Here is an 18,088-nt window from a genome sequence, read left to right as displayed (position 1 = left end):
CGCTGTTGTCAGAAGAAAACCTCCAAAATGGTAACTTTACAGGTAAAGAAATAAACCTACTTACTTTTATTGTGAGTCAATGGAACCAGATGTTTTTCCAAGTCATTTTGGGTAATTTTTTTGGTCTATTCTTAACGAAATTTACATACAATGTAAAGGACAACAGGCATTTTCAAATCATGCCAAAAACTGAAAAACAACAAAAATGGAGATACGAGGTTTTCTTCTGCCAGCAGCGATATGTAACATGCCCAATGATGTTACCCAACATTTTACATTAACCAGCTGGTTTCAGCTCAATGTAATGAGAAAATAGCATTCACCTAAACAAAGCAGGGCTATTACAGATTTAGACAATATAAAGATACAAACTCATTATTATTTTTATCTATATTATTTTTAACAGTTGCAATCCAGAAATCAGGAGGTGTTGCAGCCTCCTTCCCACTGGAACTAAGTGCCCAAGCCTAATCCCTGAAAAACAAGCATTAACCCTCCTCCACCAAACTTTACTCTTGGCACTACGCATTTCGGTAGGTAACGTCCCTCTGATATCCGCCAAACCCAGAATCATCCATCAGACTGCCAGATAGGGAAGCGTGATTTGTCACTCAGAAGTAAACATTTACTCTTCTCCAGAGTCCAGTGGTGGTGTTCTTTACACACTCCAGTCAATGCGAGATATTACATATTTTGATCTTAGGCTTCTGTGCAGCTGTTCAGTTATGCAAACTAATTTCATAAGGCCTGTGAGTCCCGGTATATGAGTTTGCATGGTCTACCACTTCATGGCTGAGCTGTTGCTCCTAGATGCTTCCATTTCACTATAAAAGCTCCCAAAAGCTCCGAGTTCATACATCTGTTAGAAATGGGTGCGGCCAAAATGCCCGAACTCAATTATTAGCAGGGTGTCCATATAATTTGGGCCATATAGTGTACATAAATGAGATTTTTTTTCTGACTAGCTGCCCTGTATTGTGCCTCATTCAAAAAGCGATCTGTCTGAAACTCTCCTTATAACTTCAACCCGGAAAGGGTGGAGCTAAACTGCTATAAGCTGAATAGGCAGACATGACCTCACATAAACAATTTATAACATACATTAATATACACTCACTGGCCACTTTATTAGGTCCACCTGTTCAATTGCTGGTTAACACAAATAGCTAATCAGCCAATCACACGGCCGCAACTCAATGCATTTAGGCATGTAGAGGTGGTCAAGACAACTTGCTGAAGTGCAGACCGAGCATCAGAATGGGGGGAAGAAAGGTTTTTTAAGTGACTTTGAACGTGGCGTGGTTGTTGGTGCCAGACGGGCTGGTCTGAGTGTTTCAGAAACTGCTGATCTACTGGGATTTTCACACTCAACCATCTCTAGGGTTTACAGAGAATGGTCCGAAAAAGAAAGTATCCAGTGAGCGGCAGTTGTGTGGACGAAAATGCCTTGTTGATGTGAGAGGTCAGAGGAGAATGGGCAGACTGGTTTGAGGTGATAGAAAGGCAACAGTAACTCAAATAATCAACTAAAACCTCTGAGGAATGTTTCCAACACCTTGTTGAAAGTATGCCACAAAGAATTAAGGCAGTTCTGAAGGCAAAAGGGGGTCCAACCTTTTACTAGCAAGGTGTACCTAATAAAGTGGCCGGTGAGTATATAAATATTTAAAATGGGCTGTTTTGGCAGCTTTGCCTCAATATATAGACTGTATGGGTTTGAGAGTAAATTGTGTATTTTGGAACTTTAGCAGTGTTTATATGCTACATTTTTGTTATTATTGTTTCAAAACAGAGCAGATAATTAAATTTTTCTTTAGCTTTTTCCTCAATTGACACTCTTAAAATAATGGTGCCAATAAAGGGGGTTAGTTTTTTAAAGACCCACTGAATAGAGAAGTTTTTAGAGAACCAGAAGTGTTGTATTATTTAAGGGTTCTCCCTAGAACCTCTGCATTAGTTGGAGGGCTTTAAAACCTAAAAACATTTGTCAAACTCAAACACCTCATTTACATAAATTATTCTCTAAAGAACTACTGAATCACTGAAAGGTTCTTCTGGGAACCAATGATTGTAAGTTCACTGCTTACTGAGAATAAATCACAGTGCATCCAACTATAAAAGAGACCTTGTGCATCTTTTCCACTTAGAAGCTCCAATTCCACATGCTCATGTTACTATGTTCATGATGTTACTATGAAGTCAACTGGTGCCTGATTTATACAAGTTAAATCACCAAAGTTTCTGAATGTATAGCCAGCAAGACATTCGGTTTAATTGGGCTGTCATCATCAAATGCTGGATGCTTTGAAAGATTTTACAAATGTTTAGGACTTACAAACATGAAAGGCTGGATTTGCTGAAAAAAAAAGCAAGAAGAATAAGTCACTAAGCTGATGATTCAAGTGCAAAAATGGCTCACAGCTGGAATCTGGCAGCTCTACATGATGAAGATGTGTTTGCAGCCTGACAGGAAATGATCGTTTATCAGCTTCTCTCGAGGATGAAATCCCTTCTGTTAAAAGCTACTACATCCATTTTCACTCCAATAAGAGACCTTTATGGGAATCATCAGTGATAAATACTGCTTTCAATGCCCTAATTATTTCTCTAATGTTTCTTTTCTCTTAGAGAAGAGCTGCTGAGAAAGTGAGACTCAGTCACCAGTATCAGGTGTGTTGAAATCCACACTTCAACTGAAAGAACAAGCTGAAATATTTCACAGTTAATCCTGAATGACAGTGAATCACCTGCAGCTAAAGCACACGTGAATTCCTTGTTGTTGCACCTCTGTAAGTGTCTGCTATCAACACCTGTGTCCATGTGCAGGAGGTGTTGAGAAACCTGGTGAAAAGATACGTGGCAGCCATGATTCGAGATGCCAAGACCAAAGAGGGGCTCACAGAAGAGAACTTCAAGGTAAAGAAATTGTTTTCAGTTTCGTCTCTGTCAGACATGAAGACATGAGCTGAACTGACATTCCAATTAAAATGGAAACTGGAAAATGGAAACTGACCTGCCTGACATCCTAAAGCTCTGTATTATTTTTATTTATTTTTCACAAAATTTCTAAATATGATCCCACACCAACCTGACTGTTACTTGATGATGCATGATACACTTTTAATTAGTCTTTAGTACATTAAGAAATGCTGTTTTGCCCCCTTCCTGTTTCAACCTGACAGCGCACCAGTACACAAAGCAAGGTCCATAAAGACATGGATGAGTGAGTTTGGTGTGGAAGAACTTAACTGGTCTACACAGAGTCCTGACCTTAACCTGATAGAACACCTTTGGGATGAATTAGAGCGGAGACTGCAAACTAGGCCTTCTCGTCCAACATCAGTATCTGACCTCACAAATGCGCTTCTGGAAGAGTGGTCCAAAATTCCAATAAACACATTCCTAAACCTTGTGGAAAGCCTTCCCAGAAGAGTTGAAGGTGTTCTAGCTGCAAAGGGTGGGCCGACATCATATTAAACCCTATGCATTAAGAATGGGCTCTCACTCAAGTTCATATGCATGTGAAGGCAGACGAGCGAATACTTTGGGCAATATAATGTATATGGAAGCTCATTCAATAGGAGGAAGAGAAAGAAATCATGGTAGTATGTCAAAATATTGCTTTAATATCTCAAAATACTGACTTAGCAACTCATAATATTAGGCTAACGTCCTAAAATAATTACTCAAACACATTTTTGATATAGTGTCTCAAACTTTAGGGAGAATTTGTTATTATTTCAAGATACTAGTTAAAAATAAAAAAAAGGGAATATTTTGAGATATAACTCAACATTTTCTCTCCATGGAGTTCACTTTCATCTTGACCAAACTGTTGTTTAGATAGCTTGCCTGCCACTGATCAATCAAAAGTGAGCACATGTTAGAGGCATATTACAACCTGTACAGTAGTGTCAGCAGGTATCTCATGGTTTCATAATAACTGTCCAGTTGAGATAGGGTACAGAGCAACTTCCCTTCTCCAATAAATTGGAGTTGATTTTCTTATAATAAATGACCATATTTGCCTTTGGGTATTAACAGGTGAAAGCAATGGCTTTCATTCATTAAATAGGTGTAGATTTCAACACCCGACATGACATATAAAGTATGTGGACTCCTGATGTTACAAGCACTCCAGCCAGATGAGAGTTTGATTGTGCAGATATGCCAAAGTTATATATAAATAGCTGAATAATGAAACTACTTGTGACATTCACACATACTCAGATTTTGTCCCACAAACTGGTCACGGCTCTATTTTTTAACCCTCTCCAGGAGCTGAAACAGGACATCTCCAGTTTCCGCTATGAAGTTCTAGGAATGCTGAAGGGAAAGCAAACATGTGTGCCTGGTCCTAAGATGGTGACATCGACATCAAACATTTCATACCCAGACCATTTGCTCCAGTGCTCCACAGCCTTACTTCAGAAGAATAAGCCAAGCATGCTGGAGGTCAGCAATGAACTGCTGGGGCCTCCAAGCAGCCTTCTCAACGGTTCTGTAATGACCACCAAAGATCTGGCCAGAAAGGACTATCCCAAGGATTTATCTGACTTTGGCCTCTTCCAAAAGCCTCAACAGGGAACGAACAGCCATGCCAGCACAAACATCATATACTCAGTCTTAGAAGAGGCTGGAGATTTGGATATTGACCAATCCGATTGCAGCACAGAGGAGAAGCACAAGCAGCCATTGACTGAGAAGCACATAGAGGAGGAGGCATCAACGTGCCTATCTGAGGAAGAAGAGGAGGAAGAGGTGGAGGACCCAGAGCAAGAACCAGTTGCATTGTCGAATGCAGTCCAGCTCTGTTTTCTTTCACCCACTGACACATAACTTGAAGATACTTGTTGAACAAGTTCACCTTTTAAGGTCAAAAATAGACCTCAAAACCAGAGCTGTGTCTTTGAACCAGCATCTGAGGATATATGTCCTTCTAAAGTCTCAGGGAAATGGTGTGTGGAATTAATCAGCTGTACTTAACAGACGAAGAATGAATAACGTTCACATTCACCTTCTGGACCAGCAGTGATACTTTATGTATGTATCTCTGCAGAGAAAGGAAAAAAGAACAGTATGAGCAGCCCGAGTGATGCAGAAAACTTGTTTTTGTAATATTTCTTTTTATTAGGCTTCACTGTGTTATCATACACTCTTAGTCGCTCCTCAATGGCTTTTCATCTTTCTGGGTAATGGAATAGTTATAGTCAGGCAAAAACAAATTCCAGGTATAGGCAATAATCTCTATTCCATCAACCAATACATGATAACATTTAGAGCCGTCACTATCAAATATATTAGTAATCAAGTAATCTACTAGTTGTTTACATAATTACTGAAGTGTTTTTTTTAAAAGGCCAAATAATACAAATTGACCAAAATAATGAATAACAATTCATGTATAGAATGTCACCTTTCAAAAAGTTAAAATACTTTGTATTTTGATAAATGATAAAAAAAAAAGATAAAAAAGGAAGACTTCATTAACCACTTGAAATCCAAGGTTTATAACAACTTGATTTTTGAGGTGAAACTAGCAAACTATCATTAACTTAAGGTGGGTGAATACCTTATGAGGGGTTACAGAAGCATATCGTTGCTGTCAGAACAAAACCTTGTATCTCCATTTTTGCCGTTTTTCAGTTTTTGACATGATCTGAAAATGCCTGTTGCCCTATATATTGTATGTAAATTTCATGGCAAATGAACCAAAAGAAACGGCCCAAAATTACTTTGAAAAGTACAGTAGGTTTTTTCCTTCTCCTGTAAAGTTTCCATTTTGGAGACACAAGGTTTTGTTCCGACAACAGCGATATACTAATTGAATATGCTTATCAAAATTTATATATAATCAAAATTTAAAATGTCCCATTCCCAAAGTTTAAAATTTCCATTCAATACTGTGTTTTTAATTTGCCATTTGGTATAGTAGTATTGACATTTCAATTACACAAAAATTAACAACCCAAGTTAGAAAGATGTCAAAATTCAAATGTAAATGGGAAGCAGGGCCTCTTCCCTTGGCATATTACATATTCTCGGCTACAGTTCTTATTCTATGACATCTGACCAGATTGCATTTTCATTTCCATGGTCTTCCCAACCTGTCAGTCATTCCATCAGGGCAAGGCCAACAGTATGCTTATTAAAAGAGGCTTTATATGAAAAAATGGCTGCTGATCGGTCTTTAGAAGATGGAGCGAAACACAGTAAAGTATTGTTTTGTGATAATTACTTTGTCTTTATACATGAACCAAGAAGAATCTTTAAAATAGAAAAATCTGCCACATGTTTGATTAATCACTTGGTTGAAATTATTGTCCATATCGGCCAACCATGGATGACTGGCGTGGCAGACAGAGATTCATCCAGCATTGTGGGCTATTGATAACTTGCAAAGTGAGCTTCAGATGTGGATATATTGCTGTGTTCCACTTTATCTGTTACCTAAAATGTATTCATAAAATGATCTAATTGTAATTGTACTGGTACACACAGATATTTGTACTGTGTCAGTTCTTTCAACCGAAATCAGCATAGGGTCTCTAATGTTCTGCTTTTCTTTTAAAACATTAAATGGTACCCAAAAAAAAAATCCCTGGTATAGACTTGTGTGACACAGTGAGCTGTCAGACAGCTGGTAAAATCAGCTAATGGGGGCCTTTTTAACATTGGCTTTTATCTGGCTTAATTCGGCAGCCCTTCATAATTCACATAGCAGATTAGCAGGTGAGTTGATGGCAGAGAAATACACTCACTGGCCACACTCACCTGGCTCAATTGCTTGTTAACACAAATAGCTAATCAGCCAATCACATGTCCACAACTCAATGCATTTAGGCATGTAGAGGTGGTCAAAACAACTTGCTGAAGTGCAGACCGAGCATCAGAATGGGGAAGAAACGGGATTTAAGTGACTTTGAACGTGGCATGGTTATTGGTGCCAGACGGGCTGGTCTGAGTATTTCAGAAACTGCTGATCTACTGGGATTTTCACGCACAACCATCTCTAGGGTTTACAGAGAATGGTCCGAAAAAGAGAAAATAACCAGTGAGTGGTCATTTGTGTGGACCAAAATACCTTGTTGATGTGAGAGGTCAGAGGAGAATGGGCAGACTGGTTTGAGATGATAGAAAGGCAGCAGTAACTCAAATAACCAACCAAAATCTCTGACTAATGTTTCCAACACCTTGTTGAAAGTATTTTCCAAATTTTCCACTCCACCTTAAATGGTGCTGCTGTAATATTTGTATGCATTGAGGCACCAGAATGTAACTACTGTATTGTTTAAGGTGGGCCGTAAAAATGTTGAAGTCAATTAAGCCTTGTTTTTTTATCAGATTTTCCAGACTGATAAAACTTGCCAAGAAACAAGAAATCTTTCTCATGGGGTCATGTATAAAGATACTAAGTATCACAAGTGGCTATATTTGTCTTTTACCCCTCATCTGCTACTGTAAGAGTAGCTATAAACTCTTCAGCTGCCATGTTTTCAGATAAAGCCTTTCCGCTGCAGGTGCTGTTGGCTCCACCCTGACAGGTTAGGAAGACCATGAAAATGAAAATGCAATCTGGTCAAATGCTTTTAGCAGTAGGTGACAATAAGTAATTACAAAGAAGAGAGGTGCTGTTTCCCATTTATATTTAAATTCTGCCCTCTTTCTGGCTTGGTGTTCTCTTTGATAAGGCAATTTAAATGCATTATTAGAGAGTTAAAATGCATTAAAATGTAATGCATTAAAATGTAAGATAAGGTAATTAAAATGTAATTCATCATTTTGACACAATTATTGCATTATCAAGTTGAGCATAAATGTGCAGTTCTGGAAATACATTTTAAAATAATAAAGATAAAGCATCTAAATCTTTGTGTACATCAAATGTCAATATTAGTATACCAAATAGCAAATTAAAATTGCGTATTGAATCTGAATTTTCATTTTGAGCTCCACATGGGAACTTTGAATGCAAACATACAAATACATTGCCATATTACATATTACACTTTCATTTTAGTTTTGATACTGATATGCTTCCATACGGGTTTTACAGCTATGTTTTCTTAATCTTCCAGATCTTCCCTTGTCATCCAACTGGTTCCCCATAACTGCCATTCTTTATAGCCATATTTGACAATGGAAACTGCAAGCTGGTCTGATATCTTTTTTTATAAGCTTCGCCTGCTTTGTGGGCACCAATTTGATTCATTTCCAGATGCTCAGGCCACGATTGTTGAGAGGTAGGACAAGTCAGAGAATTCATTTCACTCTGGAAATGTCATCAGCTGACAGTTCCTAAAGACAACTCATTAGGACTGGTAAAGGAGGTAGAGTTGGTAAAGGCCTAACGTTAATCAAATATTTATTTGCAAACAAATGTTATTTTTTAAAGTAGCTTGCTGCAGAGGCTGCGTCCTTTTCACTTAAAACATCAACACAATTAGCGGTTGCACACACCAGTCAACTTTAGTACTCTGCCATGTTGCTGTAAGCTTTATGACGTCTAGTTGCTGATCACGTTTTTATGATGCCAACAACAAGGAAGCCTCACAGGAGACAACAGGTGAGGAGCCTGGTGATTTTGGGCTCGATATCTCTGGTTCCCTGAAGGGTACTAATGCGATCCAGGACTCGTTGGAAGGGGCACATCATGCTCTACTGACTCAAATGATCTGGCCTTGTTCTAGCTTTTCTCCACCAATCCACAGTGCTTCAAAGATCAGATACTGAACGTTATCTCTGGCTTCCCAAAGACTACAATAAAAAGCCACATGTTGCTGGAGAGAGAGCATACTATGGGCAGTTATGGCACTTTAAATTTCTCTTTTTTAAAGCTTTTGCTTGTAAAAAAAAACACCATATATCAGTAAGATAAATACAAATAAACAAATACAGTGAAAATGTAACAAGCCTTTTTTTTCCAAAAAAGTAGTTGATATTCTGAGATTTGACTATTAATTCTATCATAACTGAACTGATGACATTATTCTAAAGTATAATGTAGAGTCAGTGCTGCCATGTTAGATTATGCAGTTCACTGTCATATAGCTCACTTTCAAAGCAATAGCTGAACTCAAAGAACAGCATTTTCACTGCTGCCTGTGCTTCAATGTCTGGCTTTTATTCTCTGCACTTTATTCTCTATTACTTTATTATTGATCATTAACCAAGCACTGTGCAAAAGTCAGACCTCCTTTATTTCTTTAATTTCCAGCCTAAATGGCCATTAACTATAGGTTAAAAAAATAAAACAGAAAAGATACATTTAACTGAAAATTACATGGACTAAACCACTCAAACAATTAAATTAACCCCACATATCGGCTTTAGTTTATGTAGTTAACTGTGAATAATCACATGTGTCTAATTTTAGTAGTGTTTATGATGTTTTATGTTCATGTTGACAGCCCAATATAATATCACATTATTCAGCTTCCACACTTTTTTTGGAGACTTGCTTTCACTTTTTCAAAGAAATCTTGAGGGATATTGCTCCACACGTTCAAAGCTCAGTCTTAGAAGTTGGTTTGGTCACATTTTATATTAAGCGTCTGTAACAACTGAGGAGTTGCATATGAACAACATGTGCAACAACAATGTAACTACATTGTAATTACTGAAATGGCTGTTTCTTCAGCAGTAAAATGAAGTATGTAATAACTTACATTAAGACATTATTACACTGTATTTGCCAGCTTTCCTAACAATTAGCTAGCATTTATGTTGCTAGTGCTGTGACACTGTAACCAGTTTTAGCTTTAAACCTGTCTGTAATGTAACAGTACAGCAGACGTCCCATCATCTTAAAAAGGAAATTATTGCATCATTAAATAAATGCGTTGCATTTCCCCAAAGCAATGTCTATATTACCACTGCATTATCACACAGTACCTACATAACAACTACACAGGAACTGTTCACTTACTTTAAAGTGTAACTAACACTTGTGTAATTACATGAGGCAAAACTGAAGTTGATACACATATGTAATTATATAGGCTGTACTTCTGTAAACCATCTGTAACACTGACTAAATCATCAGTAGTTACAGTGTTTTTAGAGATACTTTCTATAAAGTGGGATCGTTGGTTTAGTTTTCTTTGTATCTCACCATCCAAGTAATCCCAAACACATTCAGTCATTCAGTGATGTTGAGGTCTGGACTCTGGGACGGTCCACTTTTCATCTTTTCTCAGTGAGGGTTTTTGTCAGCTACACATTCTCTCAGACTCAGTGCTGGGTTGTCTTCTCACAGTGGAAGGATGGACAAACACACCTGTGGATTTTGTCAGATCTGAATCAAAAGTGCAGCTTGATTTTTTGCTGTCTCTCAAAAATGAAGCGTTCCCCCTCCTTAGGCAAGTGGATGATCTTGTATCTAATTTCTTCATACACATCATTTGACAGATCAATAACTTGTAGTTAACAGGCATTCTGACTGAAATGTTAATAAATAAGAGTGGTCTCTGACTTGAGCCCAGTATTGTATATAATGACAGAACAAACTTGATGCCTAGTTTGTTAAACTATGCAGTTTATCTACATTGAGTATATCAGCCTTAATTATTGTAGTGGCTTTAAGCCCTTATGACAGCGAAAGTGTCATGTTACTCTGCAGTAATCATGCAATCCATTAGCACTCATTTCAAAACTGTAACTATGGAAACATATGTACTTAAGAAGCTGTGCATTGTCAGTTACCATTTACAATTATACCTAGCTTTAGTGTGCTGTGCATTACATGATATGGTCAATGAAAAAATAAAGACTTCATAACGGTAACATGTAAGCTTTGCATATATTTTCATACACATGCTTGCTAAGTGTACAATGAATTTTCTTTGTCTCAAAGCCTTTCTAACAATTTCTACAGAATCAAACATTGTTCTTTTAAAGCATCGTTTCTGGCACCTTTACATTTAAGAGTTTAATTATACTAGAGCATTATACTGTTGTGTAAATTCTCCTATTTCTCAGGAACACATCTGGCCATCAGCACCTTTCTTCAACAACCTCACAACAATCCATCTGTTAGTTCATACAGTTAGAAATGCAGCAGTACTGCAGCTCAGTCTTATGCTATGAATTTACTACCACCTTGTGGAAGCTGTGAAAATGGACAGCGAATTCCAAGCTTTCCTCTTTTGCCATGAATGTGTGTTACAGCTCCTTAATCAATGTAAAGTATATACCTTAAACAGTGGACATATAATTCACATTAGCATGCAAAAACAATGAAGGACAGACCTATTTGTGTCTAGTGCAGGTGAGGAGTGCTGCTAAAATCCATGCAAACCTTTCTTTTAAAGCATTACTGCTTTTAGACCAGAACATAGGCAGTGAGAGAACTCTCAAAATAGCTATTTTAAAGAAATGTAAAAGCTTCTTGCAGTTCCAGATGCAGTAAAAGGTGAGAATCACTGGGATTCTACATGTTAACTATTTCACTATTCACTATCTAGCATTGATACCTGGCGGAAACAGGTTATAAAATGTTGAAAGTCAATTAAGCCTTGTTTTTTTATCAGATTTTCCAGACTGATAAAACTTGCCAAGAAACAAGAAATCTTTCTCATGGGGTCATGTATAAAGATACTAAGTATCACAAGTGGCTATATTTGTCTTTTACCCCTCATCTGCTACTGTAAGAGTAGCTATAAACTCTTCAGCTGCCATGTTTTCAGATAAAGCCTTTCCGCTGCAGGTGCTCCTTTTTTTGGAGACTTGCTTTCACTTTTTCAAAGAAATCTTGAGGGATATTGCTCCACACGTTCAAAGCTCAGTCTTAGAAGTTGGTTTGGTCACATTTTATATTAAGCGTCTGTAACAACTGAGGAGTTGCATATGAACAACATGTGCAACAACAATGTAACTACATTGTAATTACTGAAATGGCTGTTTCTTCAGCAGTAAAATGAAGTATGTAATAACTTACATTAAGACATTATTACACTGTATTTGCCAGCTTTCCTAACAATTAGCTAGCATTTATGTTGCTAGTGCTGTGACACTGTAACCAGTTTTAGCTTTAAACCTGTCTGTAATGTAACAGTACAGCAGACGTCCCATCATCTTAAAAAGGAAATTATTGCATCATTAAATAAATGCGTTGCATTTCCCCAAAGCAATGTCTATATTACCACTGCATTATCACACAGTACCTACATAACAACTACACAGGAACTGTTCACTTACTTTAAAGTGTAACTAACACTTGTGTAATTACATGAGGCAAAACTGAAGTTGATACACATATGTAATTATATAGGCTGTACTTCTGTAAACCATCTGTAACACTGACTAAATCATCAGTAGTTACAGTGTTTTTAGAGATACTTTCTATAAAGTGGGATCGTTGGTTTAGTTTTCTTTGTATCTCACCATCCAAGTAATCCCAAACACATTCAGTCATTCAGTGATGTTGAGGTCTGGACTCTGGGACGGTCCACTTTTCATCTTTTCTCAGTGAGGGTTTTTGTCAGCTACACATTCTCTCAGACTCAGTGCTGAGTTGTCTTCTCACAGTGGAAGGATGGACAAACACACCTGTGGATTTTGTCAGATCTGAATCAAAAGTGCAGCTTGATTTTTTGCTGTCTCTCAAAAATGAAGCGTTCCCCCTCCTTAGGCAAGTGGATGATCTTGTATCTAATTTCTTCATACACATCATTTGACAGATCAATAACTTGTAGTTAACAGGCATTCTGACTGAAATGTTAATAAATAAGAGTGGTCTCTGACTTGAGCCCAGTATTGTATATAATGACAGAACAAACTTGATGCCTAGTTTGTTAAACTATGCAGTTTATCTACATTGAGTATATCAGCCTTAATTATTGTAGTGGCTTTAAGCCCTTATGACAGCGAAAGTGTCATGTTACTCTGCAGTAATCATGCAATCCATTAGCACTCATTTCAAAACTGTAACTATGGAAACATATGTACTTAAGAAGCTGTGCATTGTCAGTTACCATTTACAATTATACCTAGCTTTAGTGTGCTGTGCATTACATGATATGGTCAATGAAAAAATAAAGACTTCATAACGGTAACATGTAAGCTTTGCATATATTTTCATACACATGCTTGCTAAGTGTACAATGAATTTTCTTTGTCTCAAAGCCTTTCTAACAATTTCTACAGAATCAAACATTGTTCTTTTAAAGCATCGTTTCTGGCACCTTTACATTTAAGAGTTTAATTATACTAGAGCATTATACTGTTGTGTAAATTCTCCTATTTCTCAGGAACACATCTGGCCATCAGCACCTTTCTTCAACAACCTCACAACAATCCATCTGTTAGTTCATACAGTTAGAAATGCAGCAGTACTGCAGCTCAGTCTTATGCTATGAATTTACTACCACCTTGTGGAAGCTGTGAAAATGGACAGCGAATTCCAAGCTTTCCTCTTTTGCCATGAATGTGTGTTACAGCTCCTTAATCAATGTAAAGTATATACCTTAAACAGTGGACATATAATTCACATTAGCATGCAAAAACAATGAAGGACAGACCTATTTGTGTCTAGTGCAGGTGAGGAGTGCTGCTAAAATCCATGCAAACCTTTCTTTTAAAGCATTACTGCTTTTAGACCAGAACATAGGCAGTGAGAGAACTCTCAAAATAGCTATTTTAAAGAAATGTAAAAGCTTCTTGCAGTTCCAGATGCAGTAAAAGGTGAGAATCACTGGGATTCTACATGTTAACTATTTCACTATTCACTATCTAGCATTGATATCTGGCGGAAACAGGTTATGGCCTTGAATTGACCAAACTAACTGATAATTAAATGACTGCCTATTGCTGTGCTATTGCTTAAATGCTTTATAAATTTTTAGGAAGACAAATGTGATGAGATTGTCTATCAGGTTAGAAACTGTTAATTAGCACTGTTAATGCAGACCTCATATTCAGATAAAGCCCATATGACAGCAGCTAATACCTTCTATGTACATGTTAACATGTTAACTACCAATCTTCATTTCAGAATAGAGGGTCAGTCGGTCTGTATTTAGCATGAATTGCTGATTTATTATTGAGGTATTCATAGGAATCATAAGGAAACGATCAGAGTATAGACCCAAGGTTTAGGTAAGGGTTGTGGAAGCAGAACTGGGTGATATGGCCCAAAATGTTACCACAATAAACAAAATTCATATCGTTTGATATTGATACATGTCGCAGATAAATGTCAAATCATTATTTCTTTCAAGTCTGAAGGCTGATTTTTGCTCCTGGGTGGTTAATCACTGTTTTAAACTATCCTTTATGGTAAGAATATGATAAGCATTCACCAAACAGTGGAGCATTTCACAAATCTGCCATGGGAGAGTGGGAGAAAGTGTCTGGCTGTTTTTACCAGTTAGGTAATAGTCATGAAAATGCTAAACAAGTGGCCAACAACAGAGCTAAACTGTTTAGTTTCTCAACAACATCAACTTAGTACGAATAGCAAACATTAGCTGGCTCGGTACGTCAGTGATGGATCACACCGCCTTACTGGCATCAGTCCTACCACATCCATGTCAGAGCATATCATGATATTCAGAGACCAGCAAGCAGACATCTGGATTTCTCCATAGGAACTTGAGGGGTGAACCGCAATATATCAACACCAGACAAAGAGAGTCCTCCTTTCAGTTACGGTTAAACTAAAAGCGGTACTTTTGTGTCTTGTTTGATCTACAGTATCATCAATTCGCTGTGTTGTGCGAGTGACAGAGTGCTGCTTCAAGCTAGCCAGCTGCTAAAAACAGCTAGTCTGTAAAGAGAGTGCTCTCACGCTTTCCAGTGCCTCACAGCTTCTTCAGTTTACTTTCCTTTAAATCAGGGCTGTAACTCGAATGAATAACACTTCTTCCTTTCACTTTTGTTTCTTGGTGTACTAATGTACTAATACGTAAATATGACTATTTAGCACTGTAACAGCACTTTAGTTGTGATTTAACACTGCTAAAGCTTGTGAGGATGTACAGAAAGAGGTGAGTTCACTTTAGGACAGCACAGTTACGCCACTTATCTCATCACTCACACTTGGTCACAGGAGGACAGATCACCGGTCGCTCCACTCAAACAGGGAATATATAATTCCACGTTTCAGTATATTTTGCAACCCATTTTTCTTTACTCGTCGCCCCCTCCCCTCTCTAATCATGTCGAAAAACTCGGCCCTCTCCAGGCGCCAAAATAAGTTCTTTGGAGTGATACCAGACAGGAATCACTTTGGGTTCCTTTTTTGTAAAGAACATTTAAAGAACCTCCATTTAATGTAAAGTTTCTTTAGCAATCAAAGTTTTTTTTCTACATGTGTACATTCAGGCCAAGAATCAGGAAAGGAACCTTTATTTATACAAGTGTAGGTTGATTTAGTGCAAATATTTACTACCAGAGTCTCTACTCTCTGTTTGCCTAACATGGCTGTAACTGCAGCCTAGCCTGTACATTCCTGTCTAAAGCAATAAAATCAGAAGGAGAGAGAGAGAGAGAGAGAGAGAGAGAGAGAGAGAGAGAGAGAGAGAGAATATGAGAATGAATTCTAGAATTGCACGTTTCGGGAACTGCTTTACAAAAAGCAGAGTGTAATAATGTTTTAAGATTAGTTTGTTAGTGATTATTAATTAGATTCTATTAACACCATGCAAAATCTTTAATAAGCAGTTATAACACAAATAAAAGGAGCAGCAGTGTTGCTTGCCAAATAGTTAACCAACATTCATCTACTCTGTTTAACCTCAGATCTTGCTGGTTACTTGTATTACTTTGTCCTCTTGATTCAGAACTGTTCACAGTGGTAGTGATAGGAACCAGACGTCTGAAGAGGTTAATGCCTCTAAAAGCTCCCTCAATATGCTGCCTGAAGTTTTGATTTAAAACACTTTTTTTTTCTTAAAACACATTGTAAGGCAACACAGTGCTCCAAGAAAGCATATTTTTTCAGATTTTTCACAATTTTTATCATCATTAACATTAATTATCATCATCGGGATGAGTGCAGTTTCACTGGTGGTTTTAAACAGAAAACAAAATTGAAAAAAACAATGCTGTAGACATTGTGATCATCCCCACGACCGTAAAGAAATCCATGTTGACTGTAGTCAACTCTACAATGACTCTACAATTAACCAGTTCATATCAAACCACTGAATGACACTGTACATACGATTTACGCAAATATTCTGATAAAATTGGTGGAATTGCCCTTTAAAGACTACATAGCTGGCAAACTATCACTAGAGGTCAATGTAGGTAAAAATCATAAACAATAGCTTGGACCGTTGTATATATAAAGTGGAAGGGGGAGGTTAGAGCCTCCTTCTGGACTGGGTTGCGTTTTTTATTTGGCTGCTTATTTTTTATCATTTCTGTCTTCAATCTCTTTAATCTTTTAAGGGTTCACTAGTCCAGTCTAGTGTTACTGATTCTAAAGACTGTCTGACATATTTAAATGTGCTGAAGACATCTACTCTGGGGTTTTCTCATTCTTTCCAACCTCGCACAGAGCGGGCTTCCCGAGTTACATTTGTCATCTGCATTTCAGTGAAAAATGTGCCTGTGGCTGGAAATCAGCCCCTGCTTTGCCACAAGAGGGAGCCACAGAATCCAGCACCTCTCATCTCATGCACACCACTATATACTGATATACTCCAGGAGAGTCTGCTTGAGGGATCCAACATACGAGCAGATCTGGAGCTCTGTTGCATTGATTTGTGTCTGAGATGTGGAGCTATATACTGATATAATCCAGGAGAGTCTGCTTGAGGGATCCAACATACGAGCAGATCTGGAGCTCTGTTGCATTGATTTGTGTCTGAGATGTGGAGCTGACATCTGGAGAGCAGCTCTTATCTTATATAAAGCTGATTTATCCTTAGCTTGCTGCAGCCTCACACTTGCAGGGGCAACGTTTACTCCCCTTTCTCCTCCAAAATGCTTTTCTTATATTCAAACTGGTTGCCAGTAAATGCAGATTTTCTTAGGGAAAGAAAAATGTCTTTTTTCCTGGCAACAACGGGTGATAAACGATCAAGGAAAGATGCTGGACCAGCAGAAACACTTCTGACACAACCACAAAAGATGAATGGTCTGCAATGTTATAAACATCAATTTGCATTTCTCTGACCGAATGTGGCTTAATGCCCCTAATCACAGCAGTGTTTATCTCTATAGCTTCATGCTTTCCATCAATAGATTATAGAAGAAAACCACTCAACCATGTTTAAAAAAAAGGCATGAGTGGCCTTTTGTGCCATGCCCCAGTGGCAGTTTACGACCTTAATTTCTGAGAGCGTAGAACCACTTGATTTAACCTTACAGTCTTTTCAGGAGACTTCTCCAAAACAAACTGCAGGGATATTTTTTTCTACATGTCCAAAGTTCCTAGATTTTGGTTGCATTTTGTGCTTCTCACCATCCCAAGTAATCCCAAAAACATTTCCTTTTCTCAGTCACGGGCTTCTTGACAGCTACACATCCTTTCAGACCCACAGTGCCGTCTTCTCACAATGGATTTTCTCAGATTTGAAGCGAGAGTTGAGCTTCACTTTTTCCTCTCTCTCAAAGACAAATGCACCTTTTTAGAACCGTTGTAGTAAACGTGAAGACGTGAAATGTGAAGAACTTTTAAAGTATAAAGCCCCAAAGAACCCATCTGCGTGTTTTCCTTCTTAGCAGATTAATCTTGCTTTTGTGCGCTCAAAATATACATACAAAGTATGTCCTCTGAATCACTATCCAATGCCCAATAACTGACTGATGCATTCAAATGTTCTACTCTCTCCATGTAAAGTGGGCAGTCCTAATAGTGCATTTATAATCAGTGTTGTTATCAATCACAAAGCTAATGTATGTTAACAAAACTGTGTTCCCCATGGTCTTCTCTCAGTTCAAGTCAACCCACCTGAATGAACAGCATTAAAGTAAATAAGAACCTTACCTTCTATAAGATATCACTAAATAAACAATATAATGAATACAATTGCAATACCTACAATCTATGATACCTCCTGTACATTGTCACTATGTGTGTTTGTCACTAAAAAAAATAAAATAAAATAGAGATGCCCTAAAACCAACTGGACTAAAA

At 37.7% G+C, this 18,088-nt stretch overlaps 1 protein-coding gene across 1 annotated transcript in view; it reads left to right on the top strand.

Moving 5' to 3' along the window:
* The window catches only part of trpc4b (transient receptor potential cation channel, subfamily C, member 4b), a 38,292-nt gene extending 32,580 nt beyond the window's left edge, over positions 1–5,712 (top strand). Inside the window, exons 9-11 of the mRNA XM_017708566.2 lie at positions 2,629–2,670; positions 2,827–2,916; positions 4,279–5,712. Of these exons, the coding sequence (XP_017564055.1) occupies positions 2,629–2,670; positions 2,827–2,916; positions 4,279–4,839 (693 nt within the window). The 3' untranslated portion in view covers positions 4,840–5,712. The remainder of the gene's footprint in view (positions 1–2,628; positions 2,671–2,826; positions 2,917–4,278) is intronic.
* Positions 5,713–18,088: the final 12,376 nt, after the last annotated feature.

Source organism: Pygocentrus nattereri, chromosome 17, assembly GCF_015220715.1.
Source record: "Pygocentrus nattereri isolate fPygNat1 chromosome 17, fPygNat1.pri, whole genome shotgun sequence".
In the NCBI taxonomy this organism is placed as follows: Eukaryota; Metazoa; Chordata; class Actinopteri; order Characiformes; family Serrasalmidae; genus Pygocentrus; species Pygocentrus nattereri.
The sequence above is the reverse complement of the archived record's forward strand: the minus strand, read 5'-3'. Positions and strand labels throughout refer to the sequence as shown.